The following is a 13417-nucleotide window of genomic DNA, read 5'->3' on the forward strand; positions in this document are numbered from 1 at the left end:
GGGTGGGCAGCACGAGGGTCCAGGCCTGGCACGGCCCAGAAGTGAACAAAGCTGGCAGGATCTGGAGCTCAGTTGTGAACGGGGAAGCGGAGAGTGGGGACAAAGCCGGGAAGTGTGGGATGAGCCAAAGAGAAGGCAATGGGGAGCCTCTAAGAGGTTTTAAGCAGAAGAAGGGTGTGGCTAGATCTGCATTTTCAACAGCTTGCTCTGGAGGACTAGACACAGACACCTGCTGAAGGCGGATGCAGGAATCCCCTTGAGAGAGATGAGGTGCGGTCCAGGGGTGATGAGAACAGATCAGAGGCACGTCTGGTGTGACCACACATATCCCGGCTGGCCTGGGAGAGTCCCTGCTTGCCTGCTGTCCCACCATTAACAGGACCCCCTTGCACTCAGCAAGCATCTGGTGTGGGTGACGAATTCCCTGGTTACCCTCCTCTTCATTGAAAGATTGCAAGCTCAAACCCACTGAGGTTTTGGGTCCCCAGTGTCTCCTACAAGGAGCCTGCCACGTTCTGTTCAGCAACAGGGACAGGTTGGGGCTAAACTTCCCAAGTGGCCGGCTGAGTGGTGGCCCGAGGTATAGCCCCTCACACTGTTGGCTGTGTGCTCAGGACCCAGCCATCTGCCGCCGGGACTTGGAGCACAGCCACGGACCTCGGAAGTGGCTTCCACGGCTGCTGCGTGGAGGCAAACACGCTAACCCGTGGGGCCACTATGTGATGACACTGTCTTCATCCATGGCAGCTCTGGGCCAGCCCGCCCTCGGGGTGGTCAGAAGGAGGCTGGGTGGTGTGACAGGCAGGCAGACAGGGGAGGCGCCTGGGTTCTGGGGCCACAGGGATGAGAGCACTAGACCCCCTGCTGCTTAGGGGCCCTGGCGAGTGACACTTTATTAGCCAGAGAAGGAAAGTGGTGTCTCTGTTAACGAGCAATTGATCTTCCGCAATTAATCTGGAAGTTGTGAATAAGCTTTTTGCAAGGCACCTAATTAGTAAATCTAGTGCCTTCGGGGGGTGATTACATCCAGTCAGGATTGATGCTTTGTTAATAATTATATTTAAAAACATGCTTAGTCACAGCTCTTGCCTTTTATTAATAGTTAGGGCCCCCCTGGGGTAGGGGATGGGGGCGATGGGGGCCTTGGGGAGCCAAGCAGGTGATCGGGCCCATTTCCTGAATCCAAAGCCCCCTGCCCCACCTGCCTCCTCTCCCCACCTGGTCCTGAGCCCCATTAGCATGTTTTAGGCCAGGAACAGGGCTGCCTCAGGTCACATGGGTCCTGAGGTTCCCCAACAGCAGTTCTCAAACTTTAGTGTGATAGGAATCACCTGATGGATGCCCAGTGTTAAAAATAGAGATTCCTGGGCCTTACCTCTGGAGATTCTGATTCAGGAAACCTGGGTGGGCCCTGGGATTCTGTACTTTAAATAAGCACTCAGGTGATTCTGATGACAGTGGTCCCTGGACCCCTCTTAGAGAAGTATTGCCTCTGAACATCCAACCTTTCCTCCCCAGATGCAGATCCTTAACAGATTTCTTCCATTCTGTCACTCCCTTTGTCTACCATGAATTGTCTCATCTAGCATTTCCCAAGGCACGTTTTGCAGAGCACTAGTCCCAAGAGGAAAATCTTTGAAAGAAGTGTCCTGTGGTCAAATCTATTTGGAATGCTCCATCTACCTTTCAGAAAATAAAAACACTCCTGGTCATGTTAAAGGTTCTGAGAAGTCCTGCAGCCAGTAAACCTGCCTGTCTTTGCTTACCCACAGGTGCGCCCAAACAAATCTGACTCTGTAACTCCTTTTTGTGGGTGTGTGGATTTCTCTCCCATAGAGCTTGGCTTCTGGAAACGCTTTGGGCCATGTCCCTGACCATTTCCCCCACAACAGCAGGACACCAGCTTCCTGCCCAGGATCTGCCCTCCATTGCACAGCTTCTCTCTCAATCCTTCCTTCCCTCCTCTGTTTCTTCATCAGGGGACCTTCCCCCGCCTCAGCCCTGGGAACCACCCACTGAGTCCTACACTTTCCTCCCCAACTCCCAGCCGGCAAGAGCGCGAGGCCCCCAGCTAGGCTGAAGTGTCTACCGGAAGAGGCGGTTGGCTGAGGAGCTGCGGTGGGCGAAGTTGTTGAAGAAGATCTCCAGCTCCTGGTCATTGTCAAAGTCGGCGGCGATGACTGTGCGGACAGGGGATGGCATGGAGAACTTGGGCGAGGCGATATCCTGGGAGGAGAGAAGGCCACAGAGGTCAGCGGACAGATGAGTGGGACAGGGCAGGTGAACAGCAGGCCGACTCCCCACACTGCATATGCGTGTGGATGCAATCCAGGAGAAAAGACAGCTGACCTAACACCTCCTGTCTCACCTCCCCCAGAAGGGACCTGTGGTGGCTGCACTCAGGGCCACACAGAACTCGGGCTGCTTATAGCAGGACAAGGAGGTAAGAGGAACAGTCCTGATTCACACCAGTGAAGCACTTGGCTGTTCCCCAGGCAGGGTCACACGTAGCCCTCCCATCAGGCACTTGAGGAAGGGCAGACATTAGTATTCCCATTTTACAGGTGAGATGATGGAGTCCTGGGGCAGGAGGGAAATCACCCATGGTCATAGCTAATGATGGGGTGGGAGCCAGGGCTTCTGACTCCAGATGCTATGCCCTTCCTCCTCTGCAGGAGAGTCAGAAGCTAGGGGGTTGGGGGGACCTTGGAAGGTGCTGTGCATTTGAATCCAGGCTTCTCTGCTGAGTAGCTGTGTGATCTCAGGAAAGTTATTAACCTCTCAGGTCTCACTTTCTTCATTAGGAACATGGGGCTAGGAATAGCAGCTCAGGCTGTGAGGACTGCATATAAAATGCTTGGCACAGTGGGCATGAAATAGATCCCTGGCGATCTGTACTGGCCTCGCTCACGCTATCAGTCTCACGGAATGCGGCAGAGGTGGCTTTTAGCTGTGGTTTTGCTGTTATCTTATGTTTTTTCTTGGAAGTCTTTCAATATTTTTGAGACATTTGCTTTGGGGTTTGCAGTATCAGATACACCTGTCCAGGGCTCATGGGGAGACCCTAAGCCCAGGAGAGCCCAGCGTGGGCCTCGAAGTGCTGACAGGGCCTGGTGGACCTAGCAAAAGGGTCCTGGGTGCGGGACTTCCTTTGAAATAGAAGAAGATGCGTTTCTTTTGTTTGTGAGAAGAATATCTATTGTAGATGGTTTTGTCCCTTAAAGATTCAAGCAGCCTGTCGAAATCTCAGGTACCGCATGGAAAGGGCTGGGAAGGGACATTCGATGTTTCTGGGGGTGCCCCTCTGCCCCTTGGCCTGGCCCTGCTCCTTGGCCTCTTATGCAGGCCCCCCCTTCCATCTGCTGCGGGAACAAGCCAGCCTGGGACAGCTGGCGAGCTGCCTGTCCTGGGAAGGCCAGGAGGGAGGCTGTCCCCATCAGCGCAGTAATGAGGCTGATTAAGAGCCTGGCCAGTTGGCCAGGATAGGCTGAACAGGGCCTTAAGAGCTGGAGAAAAAACAGACCTCAGGATCTCTAATTCGTTATTATTCTATTGATCCTATAAAAATGGAAACCTACATAGCCCCCTTGGGGTCGCCCCATTGGACGCCTGGGCTTCTGAGATAATGTATGTAAAGCGCTTAGCACAGTTCCTGGCACATGGAAGACACCTGATAAAATGGGGCATCTATTATCATTATTATTGCTCCCATGAGCTCTGGAGCAGGGCCACCAGAAGGCTTAGCAGCGTTCCTCAAACCCAGCACACTGATGTTTGGGCCTGGATCATTCTGTGCTGGGGGGCTGTCCTGTGCATTATAGGACATTTAGCAGCCTCCCTGTCCTCTACCCATTAGATCCCAGTAGCACCCGTCTCATTTGTGACAACCAGGAATGTCCCCAGACACTGTCAAATGGCCTGGGGAGAAAACCACCCCTGGCAGAGAAGCTGGGTTAGAAGAAAAAGCTGAATACAGATGAAAATCATCCAGGATCAACTGCCCAAGTTCAGGGTATGCCCCCTTCCTTCCCAGAGAGCCTGGGTCTCAAGGGAGAGAGCAGCTGGGTCTGAGCATTGCAAGGTGGCTGCCTATGGGGGAGGGAGCTTGTGGTGGCCAGCTAGACATAAGGTTCCTGGACACTCCCCTGGGACAATCAAGCATCAGGCAAATGCTAGAACTGTCTCACTCTTGCAGAGGTTTTTGGCAAGACCTAGATACCTCCAGAACAATCTGGACTCCCTCAGACCCGTTTCAACCATCCTATGGAAGCTCCCTGAGAAAGCTCCAAACTCAAGCTCATCAGGTGGGTGGCACTGTCACCAAACAGCCCCTTTGGAGAATTCTTGGCACCACAATCTATTGACAGCTCAGGGAGGGGGCACAGAGAGGGATTTGAGGTCATCTTGCCCACCCTCTGCCAACTGTCCTTGGTGGGGGGGGGGCAGCTGTTGGGAGGTCTGTAGCCTCAGCCTCCCCTGTCCCTCTATTCCCCACTGCATGCTTAACCTGAACTTAAACTTGAAAAGATCAGGTTTTCCAGGAGCCACCTGGAAAAACGCTGCTGATCCAGGAATGAAGTCCACCTTCCAGAGCCTTCATTGACCTGTTCTTGCCCACCTTGGGAAGCTGCTGCCCCTCCTCTGCCTGTGGCCCCCTCTGCTCCAGGCACTAGAAGACCAGACTGGAGTCCATCATCTTCCCCCAGATGCTACGTTCATTGTGGCTCTCCTGCCTCGAGGTTCTGCAGAGCCACAAGCCTCTTCTCAGCCTGGGGGGAGGCGGAGGCAGGGCTGTATCCCCAGGATATGCCAGGGCCACTCACAGTGCTGGCCGGCGGAGGGTAGGGAGGAAGGGAGAGGTCCCCTCTTACCCGAAACCGGACCTTCCCGTGGGCGCTCATCTGCAGGTAGAGCCGGTGGGGGCCATTCCAGTTACCGTAAACGATGTCCACTTTTCCATCACGGTTGAAGTCGGCCAGGGCAACACCTCGCCCGTGTTGGTGCGGGTCGTCCACACCTGGGGAGGAAAGACAGGAACCCTCAAGGCAGCGCCCCCTGCAGGCTCCACAAACACCTTGCTGGAGCTTCTTGGAAAGAGACAGGGAGGGCGACCCTTGCACTGATCCTGCCCTTCGAGCAGATGGGGAGCCACGCTGGCCAGCCCAGAATTTCTCCACAGGGGCAGGTGGCGGGCCAGCCATGTGGTTGCAAAGAGAACCAGACTTGTCTTCAGCTGCATCTGCCCAGCAAGCACACAATTTTCACTCAGTTTTGGGGTAGCATGGGGACGGGAAGGAGACATGGAAATTCCGGAGGACTAAAGTTCTCCAGAACCAGGCGCCCGGCACTGCCACTGGGGTATATAGTAAGTTGGTCATCACTCTTTTGTTCAAATCTCTCAGTGGCGCCCCAGTACTGCTGGGCCAAGTTCAGATTCCTGCCTGGGGAGCACAAGGCCCCTGCCCACCTTATCTGGCCTTTATCTGATACCCCTGTCCCCCTTACTCATAAGCTCTGCCTTCCTGGGTTCCTGTCGTTCCTCAAATGAGCCCTGCTCTTTCTGGCTAATGGCCTTTGCTCAAGCTTGTCTCTGCTCCAGGAATGTCTCCCCCTGGCTCTTGGTTACCTGGCTCCTTGTTTTTCTTCTGCTCTCAGCTACAATGTCACCTCCTCAGGAAGCCTCCCCTGACCACTCCCATGAAAACAGCTCCTCCCAACTACTTGGTTATCTTCCCTGACAGCCTCTCATTTTTCCCCTCAACCGTGCACATCACAGGTGCAATTATGTCCCTTTGCGGTTTATTTGCATAGTGTCAGGTTTCCCCACTAGACCTTACACTCCATGAGGTCAGGGACTGTCTTCTTATTCACCTGTGTTCACATGGCATCCATCTCAGGGCCTGTGGTGATCCGGTAGTTTTCAGTAAATACTTACTGAATGAACGAAGAGACATAAATAATTTGACAGAAGGCAACTGGGGACATTGGTGACAGCAGAGGAAATACCACACCATAACAGAGAAACCCACAGTGTGCCTCATGAGCTCTGGGAAGAGAAGCTTGTGTGTTCAGCGTGACCTGCTTATGCTGTCCCCGCATCAGCCAGTGCCCACTGAGCTGATCCCGGGGGAGGACATGGGGTGGCTTTGCCCAGAGGGATGGCCTGACCTCCTGGCTGTGCAAAGCAGATACGTGCCCTCAGGCCACGCGTGGAGCTGAGAGGCTGTAGATGCTGGTTCTAAATGCTGACGCCCATGCCAACTCTTTCAGAGGACAAAGTGCCGGTGGCCATCAGGCCCTCACAGATGGTGGGTGACAGGACAATGTAATGGAGGGGGGATCACGGGATCCAGGGCACAGGGAGCTCTCGCCAGCTGCAACCACAGAGCTCCTGGGGATGGGAGCCAGGAGAAGGTAGGGCTGGGGCCCCGTGAGAACCTTGGAGGCTGAGCATCCCCTTGGGGGAGGGAAGGATCTGGACGATGGGTGGGAGGTGGGGGGGGGGTGGGTCGTGGAGAAGAGGCAGTGAGGCCCAGGCTTGAGGAGGAGGCTTTGCAAAGGAGCAGGGGCAGCCTCCCACCTCTAGGATTAATACCCCATTAATTCTCTACAAAACTCCCCAGTCCTAATGTCGGTGGCCTTCTGTGTTGGCCCATTTCTCTCCTATCTACGAGGCACCTTGACAAGGAGCCGGTTCCCTTTCACGGGAATAATCGGTGCCAGGCTGCATTTCACAGCAGCATCTGTTTGGGTGATGAATGCCCTCTTGACATGTCTTGTTAAACCCCTGCAATCATTCTGACTTTCAATTACGGGCCTAGCACCTTTCCTCTCTCCTCCCGCCAGATACCTTCTCCCGCTCCAACTTGTTCGCTCACCTCTGCTCCCATCTCTTTAACACCTTATCAAATCCTCTAGGCTTTCTCCACTACCACCTCCCTTCATTTTATGATTTTTCAGCAATGAGAAAATTTGCTGCCAGAGTATACAGCACCGGGGTGTGTGTGCTTGCCGGGTGGGAGGACAGGCCAGGGCCGCTGCCTCCAGCTCTGGCTTTGCCGGGAAGGAGAAGAGGGAAAGGCAGGAGGGGAGTTGACTGGCTACAAGCGGAGGGGTGGTGTTCAACATGGGAACTCCCGAGCAGAGAGCTGGGGGATTAGGTACTTGTAAGTCACAGAGAACGGATTGGTGCTCGCTCAGGGATTTGATGCTAGCTGTCAGCACTAGCTGGAGCTTGTAGGACCTTTGATCTATGTGTCTAGATTCCCGCTCACCCCTTCTTCTGGAGGCTACAGCTCATCCCCATGCTGCCCAGAAAGAGGTGAAATCAATCCTTTCATTGGCAACGTGCGGAGGAAGCGGGTGGGGGGAAGTGGTTGAAGGGCAGGCTGATTATATCCACAAACTTTTATGAAGTGTCCATTCTGCCATTCAGCAAAATTTACTGGGTGACCACTGTGTGCCAAGTGCGGTGTCAAGAATGAACAGCACAGTGCCTAGTCCTCGTAGACATAGATTATTTTAGCAAAACAGAAGCCTGACCAAGAAGTGTACGCAGGACGGTGTGAATGCAGAGGAGGGAGTGTGAATCTTGCCAGGTAGTACAGACAGAGGCAGGAAAGGCTTCATAGATAACATCTGAGCTGAGTGTTGAAGGATAAATAGAAGTTCTGCAGACAGAGAAAGGGAGAAGGCACTTCAGACAGAGAGGATGGCAGGTGCAAAGGCCCTGAGGCAGATGAGGGATGAACAAAGAGGGAGGAAGGGGAGGAGAGCTGGGAACCCGAAGTACTATTTTATGTGGATTTTAGCCCCCCTCTTATTAGAGCTATTTGTTTATCCATCTTTTCCCCTCTCTAGAATGCCTATGCCTGTGAGTGTATGTGTGTGTGGTGGGAGGATGTGGTGTTCAGATCAGCACCCCCAACTCTTACCCCCAGCCTGGCACTTAGCAGAGGCTCAATAAATGGCTACTTGATTGAATTCAATGGTTAAGGTGAATGTGGGGAGGGGACCAGGAAAGAGGCAGCTTGGAGGAGAAATTAAGGCTGAGAACTCAAGCAGGACTCAGAGGAACACGGGCCAATTCTAGTCGCTGGAAAATGGATACTGCTCATGAGTTACAGGCTCCCCCTTTCCCAGCGGCGAACATTCCCCGTGGCCTGAGCCTGGGGGATGTGGAACTGAAGATAACAAGCAAGGTTTCCCTGTATGGTGCAGATGACTACTTGTCCCACTCTCCCTGAGGCCTGTGGGCCACGCTGGAGGGGGCAGGGCAGCCCGGAGGCGGGCCTGGGGCGTCGAGGGACGCGGGGCAGCAGTCACTCACCAGCACTGGCAGCAGCATCCACGAAGGTGCCGTCGCCCTGGTTGTGGAAGAGGAAGTTGGGCCCATTCTCGTTGTCACAGAAGATGTCTGAGGCGCTGCTGCTGAGGATGGGCCCCACGCTGACACCCCGGCCCCCTAGGAGAGGACATCGATCCACAGTGAGTGGCAGAGGCAAGGCCTCAGGCCCGCGAGGAGGCCTTCGAGAAGCTGCTATGGCGAGATGCCTCAGAAGAGCTTTGGGGGTGGGGGGAAATTCCAACCTTCTGGATGCTTCTGTGAGCCCAGATCTGGGCTCGCAGTCCTGTAAACTTGTGTGGAGCATGACCACACTGATGATGAGGCAAGTGAGGGGCAAGACAGAGTCACTCCGCGCAAAGCAACGATTCTGTGACCTATGGAACGCAGAAGCCACCATATCCTTCCCTTCCCTTCAGAGGCCAAATTCCAATACTCCCTTAGCCCAGGTCTACCCACCACATTTTGGTCAAGTCACAGATTTTCCTGACAACCCCCACCCCCACCCCCAGTCATACATAAGCCAGTCAAGACACTGGGTGTGCTCCTCTTCTAAGAACATCTAGGAAGAGGTTCTAGCTAAAGCTACAGGATGTTTTCTTAACTTTGTGTGATAGAGCAAACAACTGGGAACAGGCTGAATGTCCATCAACAGCGACGGGTTGAATGGATTATGGTGCATCCATACGACAGACCATTCTGCAGCCACTAAAAAGACTGTGTAGATCCATATGTATTGACTTGGAGGAGTGCCCATGACATACTGTTAAATGAAAAAGGAATTCACCAAGTAATGGTATTGTGTAATCTTAGTTTAATTTAAAAAAAAAAAAAAGAAAATACATGATATTTCTGAACATGTTTACACAAGCTCGTTCTTGAGTTGGGGGAGAAGTGGGAAAGGCCACACCCTGAGTTGTTAACCCAGACTGCTAGATGGGGTGGGATTTGGGGAGGGAAGGAGGGACGGTAGTTGGCCTTTTTTGGGAATGTCTTTGTGTTATCTGGCTTGTTGCAACAGAACTGCTTCTGTAGTTTGAAAGGAAAAAAAATCCAATAACTACATACTTTTTTTTTTTTTAAAGAAAGAAATCAAGCCAGCTTTACATTAGGGTTTGATGTCTCCAAGATCAAATTTGAGCTATCTGTGTCAACAAGTCCAATCTTAAGACATCTTGAACAAACAGCCCCAACTACTGGGCTTCGAATCAAGAGTTGGAAGCCACACCCCCAAATATTGGGCAGAAAAACAGCTGACCAGGACTGGGACATGGATTCTAATCCCAGCAAGGCCTTTCACAAGGAGTGTGAGCTTGGGCAATTTATATTACCCTTTAAGCCTCAGTTTTCTCATCTGTGCAATGGGGGTTGTGTGACCTGCTTTTTCTATTTTAGGATTTTTAAGAGGATACGTGAGGTGAGATCCTCACAGAGTCTCTTTGTGAATCCTACTCCCTTGCTACTCAGAGTCAGGTCCATGAATCTGCTGCAAGGGAGCCACCTTGTTAGAAATGCAGAGTCTCAGGTCCTTCCCCAGCCAGAACTCGCCTTCTGGAAGGATCCCTGGGTGGTCATGTGCACAGTAAAATTTGAAATGCACTGCTCTAATGGGCTATTCAGTACAATAAGAATAGTTTTCAGAGCACTCAGAAGGACTTATTATTGTTATTTGTTAAATAAATGAGAGCTCAGGCCGACCTGAGTGATGCCTAAGCCCTGCCTGCCTGCCTGCCTGCCTGGATGGGGAAGAGGTTTCCATAAAGTGACTGCTAATTTGGGATGGAGGTTCTCTCGGTCCCCAGACTCCTTCTGTCCTCTGAGAGATGCTCCTGGAGGAAATCATGGGGCCTTTCTCACCCTTGCAATACAGTCTGCCCACCAGTACAAGTGTTGGGGGCCAGGAGGAGAAGATGGGGCAAATCGCAGTGCCATTCTTCTTGCTCTCATGGTTAAGCTCCAAATTAACACATTCTGGGCCCTGGGCCTCCCATATTCCTCCCAGGTAATCTAATTAGCTCTCAAGGAGAGCCCAAGCCTCATGAAAATGGAGTCACTGAATCCACAGTGCTCTCGGGGAGCATCATCCAAGATGTGAAATGCGTTCTTCATTAGGACAGCCACAGTGTGGGGTGGGGAGGCTTTCAGACGCCTTTCCTAAAGCCAGCAGAGAGCGGTGCTGGCCTGCAACCTGAGCACCACTTCTGCCCATTCAGAGGAGCCGCGAAGTGGCTGCTGGCAGCCGTCCCTGCCCTGGTCCTGCCAGATTCCAGCCCAGGAACAGGCTTCAGTGAGAAACCCTCGGCCTTGCCTGGGCCCCCGGAAATTCCAGGTGGGGCTCTGGGACTTGCCACCATGCAACTCCATCCTTCCTCCCCACTCTGGTGTTCTCCAATTTCCTCTCTGCCTCTGGCTCTCAAGCTGTGACACATTCTCTTCATTTTCTACAAAGCAGGTTATTTCCCTCTTGAACAAATTTCTAAATCTTTCTAATTAACTAATTGGGTTGGGTTGAAAGCTTGTACCATTTGTAACCTGTAATTATTAGAAAATTGCCATGGTAACCACACTACTAATTAGTGACAATTTATTGCCATGGCAACTGGACCATAACAGAGATGTTACCCACAACTCCTTCTTGGCAAGTTCACCGCACAGTTGGGGAGCAGGTGAGTCGACAGTCGGGGAGACAGCCTCTTGGGAACAGGCCCCCACGGCCTCAGGATGGAGAGTCCAACTGGGGTCTGAGACGGGGGCGATCAAGTACTGGCACCCCTTGCTGTGCAGGGGAAACCCTCCTCCCAGGTGGACCACGTAAGTCCTCTTCAAACCAACAAAATCCATCCATCCTAAGGGTAGCCGGATACTTCCACTCCCTGTGTGGCCAGTGACAGAGGTTCCTGATTCAATATCTTCTACCCATTCTCCCTCCCCCCAGCTCTTCCCCTCCTAAGGTTTAGCACACACCTTTTGTGGCTGCATGAGGGGCACTCAGGAACATCTTTATTTTAGCCTTGGAGGATGATGTCCCAATTGTGAGTTAAATTCTACTTTACATCAATGAATGCTTTTATATTTGAGGCAGGCACATCCTCTTGGGGACAAGCAGTTTCCCCACTTGGGGCTGGAGAGGCAGCCCTGGTGGTGGGAAAGAAGATTAGGGATCAGGAGGTTTGAGTGTGACCTTGGGCGCCTCACCCAGCCTTTCTGGGTGTCTATTTTCTCACCTATAACGTGAGACTGACAATAACAACAGTTCCGTCTCAGGGCTGTCATAAATATTAAGTGAGCTGGTTTTCGGAAGGTACCTTGGAAAATGTCAGGTGCCACAGAGTCATTAGCTGGGACAATTTCCCACCTGCTAGGTTAATAAAATCTCCTTATTTCCCCAGGACTTTCAAGCGTCTAAGGCTTCCTTGTTCCGTTGTTGGGTGTAGACGCTGCTCCCTGCCCAACCCTTCCTGGCGGCCTCTCACTCTGCCCATCAAGCTGGGTGGGGGAGGTGGAATTACAGGGGAAATGCCTCCCCACTGCCCTTCTTCCTCTTGCCACATCCTTGCGTGCCCCCTCTGATTATGCGCCTATTGGTCCTGCTCCCCACGGGGCAGCCTCATTTATCCTCAAGAACTGCACCCCTAAAGTTCTGAACCCCTGAGCTTTGGCAAGGCAGACTCAAGTCCAATTTGGGTACAGGCAATCCGTTTCTCAGACTGCATCGAAGCCGTACTGGGGTGGCCCGCTGAAAGGCCGTATTGTATCTGGGAGCCAGGGGTGGTGGGGTAAGGACGGAAAAGAGAGGCTGTGGAGAACAAAAGCGTGGGTGCTGCTGAACCACCCCAAACTGTGGGCCAGAGGACCCAGGCATGAGGAGGTGGGCATTGCCTTGCTAAGGAAAAGCCTCTAGGTCCTTGCCCGGCCTTTGCACCTGCTTTGGCTACAGGAACTTGAGCTGTGTGCTCTTCAGGCCCTGGTCTCCCTCCCTGTAAACTGGGTGGGGGAATGAGATATCCAAGGCTCCTTCCCATTCTCCCAGTGCATCCTCTAGACTGAAACTCAGGACGAGCATGGCTGGGAGTGGATTCCTGGGCCCATCTGGAGTCCACACCACTGCGGCTTTGTGAGGCCCCTTGGTCAAGGAATTTGGACCCATGGGATTAATCTACTGAGACCTCAACAGAAATAAAATTCTTACGATTCTTGTGGATGCCAAGGCCTGCAGGCTTCCGAGAACATCCAAGCAATTATATAAGAGTAGCAAAGATGCTGGAAAACATAAGGGTGAAGAATGATGTGTGTGTGTGTATGTGTGTGTGAGAAGGGGGTGTGAGGATAGTGCAGGATGGTAACAGGGTCTTTCATCCTAAATTTCCTGAAAATTCAAACACAGAATAATACTGTGTTGGTGCTACCCATAAACCCTCTGTGAGACGTACAGATGCTGGGTGGGGCTCTGAGTGTGTGGAGGGCAGGGTATTAGATATGGACTTGTATCTAATAGCAGCCCCTCTGCCTCCCTGCTCTCCCGTCATGTGTACGAGACATTCTGTAGCTTCATCTCACCTGACCACTTGCCGGGTGAGGAAACCTGGGCTCCAGGAGGTGTAATCGCAGCCAGCGGGCAGTGGATCACAGTTCATATCCACACCTGCATGACTCTGGAGCCTGTGCTCCCCCACAGCGTGCTCTAAGATGTTTCTACAGAAGTCCCCTCCAGGCAGAAGAGGGATCCCTGCTCCCGGTAAGGCCCAGAGTGGTCAGCCACAGGCTTGACCTTTAAAACCTTATTTTAGCAGAAGAAAAGATTGTATTTGTATCATATGACATATTTGTGTTTGTTCTGAAAGAAAATGATGCCCCCTCTTGTCACTCACCCAGTACAGTGACACCCCATGTGCTCTGGGGCAGGTCTGGGGCTGCCCTCCTGGAGGGTCCTGGGCCCTGCTGGAGGAGCCCGTCACTCCAGTGCTGCCCGTCAGATCTGGCTGTGCTCCTACTGCAAGGCAGTGCACCCCTGGCAAACTGGGGTGCTCCGTGGCCCCCACTCTGCTGCCCACGGTCACCTCTCTGGAGTCGGCT

General features: G+C 52.8%; 1 protein-coding gene across 6 annotated transcripts in view; it reads right to left on the reverse strand.

Moving 5' to 3' along the window:
- The window catches only part of CRTAC1 (cartilage acidic protein 1), a 158920-nt gene that overhangs the window by 37886 nt on the left and 107617 nt on the right, over window positions 1-13417 (reverse strand). For all 6 annotated transcript variants that reach the window (XM_058697356.1, XM_058697351.1, XM_058697352.1 and 3 more), the window contains exons 6-8: window positions 8330-8464; window positions 4872-5017; window positions 2090-2226 (exon numbers count right to left, since the gene is read on the reverse strand). In XM_058697356.1, coding sequence (XP_058553339.1) covers window positions 2090-2226; window positions 4872-5017; window positions 8330-8464 — 418 coding nt within the window. The remainder of the gene's footprint in view (window positions 1-2089; window positions 2227-4871; window positions 5018-8329; window positions 8465-13417) is intronic.

The sequence above is a fragment of the Neofelis nebulosa genome, chromosome 13 (assembly GCF_028018385.1).
Source record: "Neofelis nebulosa isolate mNeoNeb1 chromosome 13, mNeoNeb1.pri, whole genome shotgun sequence".
NCBI lineage: Eukaryota > Metazoa > Chordata > Mammalia > Carnivora > Felidae > Neofelis > Neofelis nebulosa.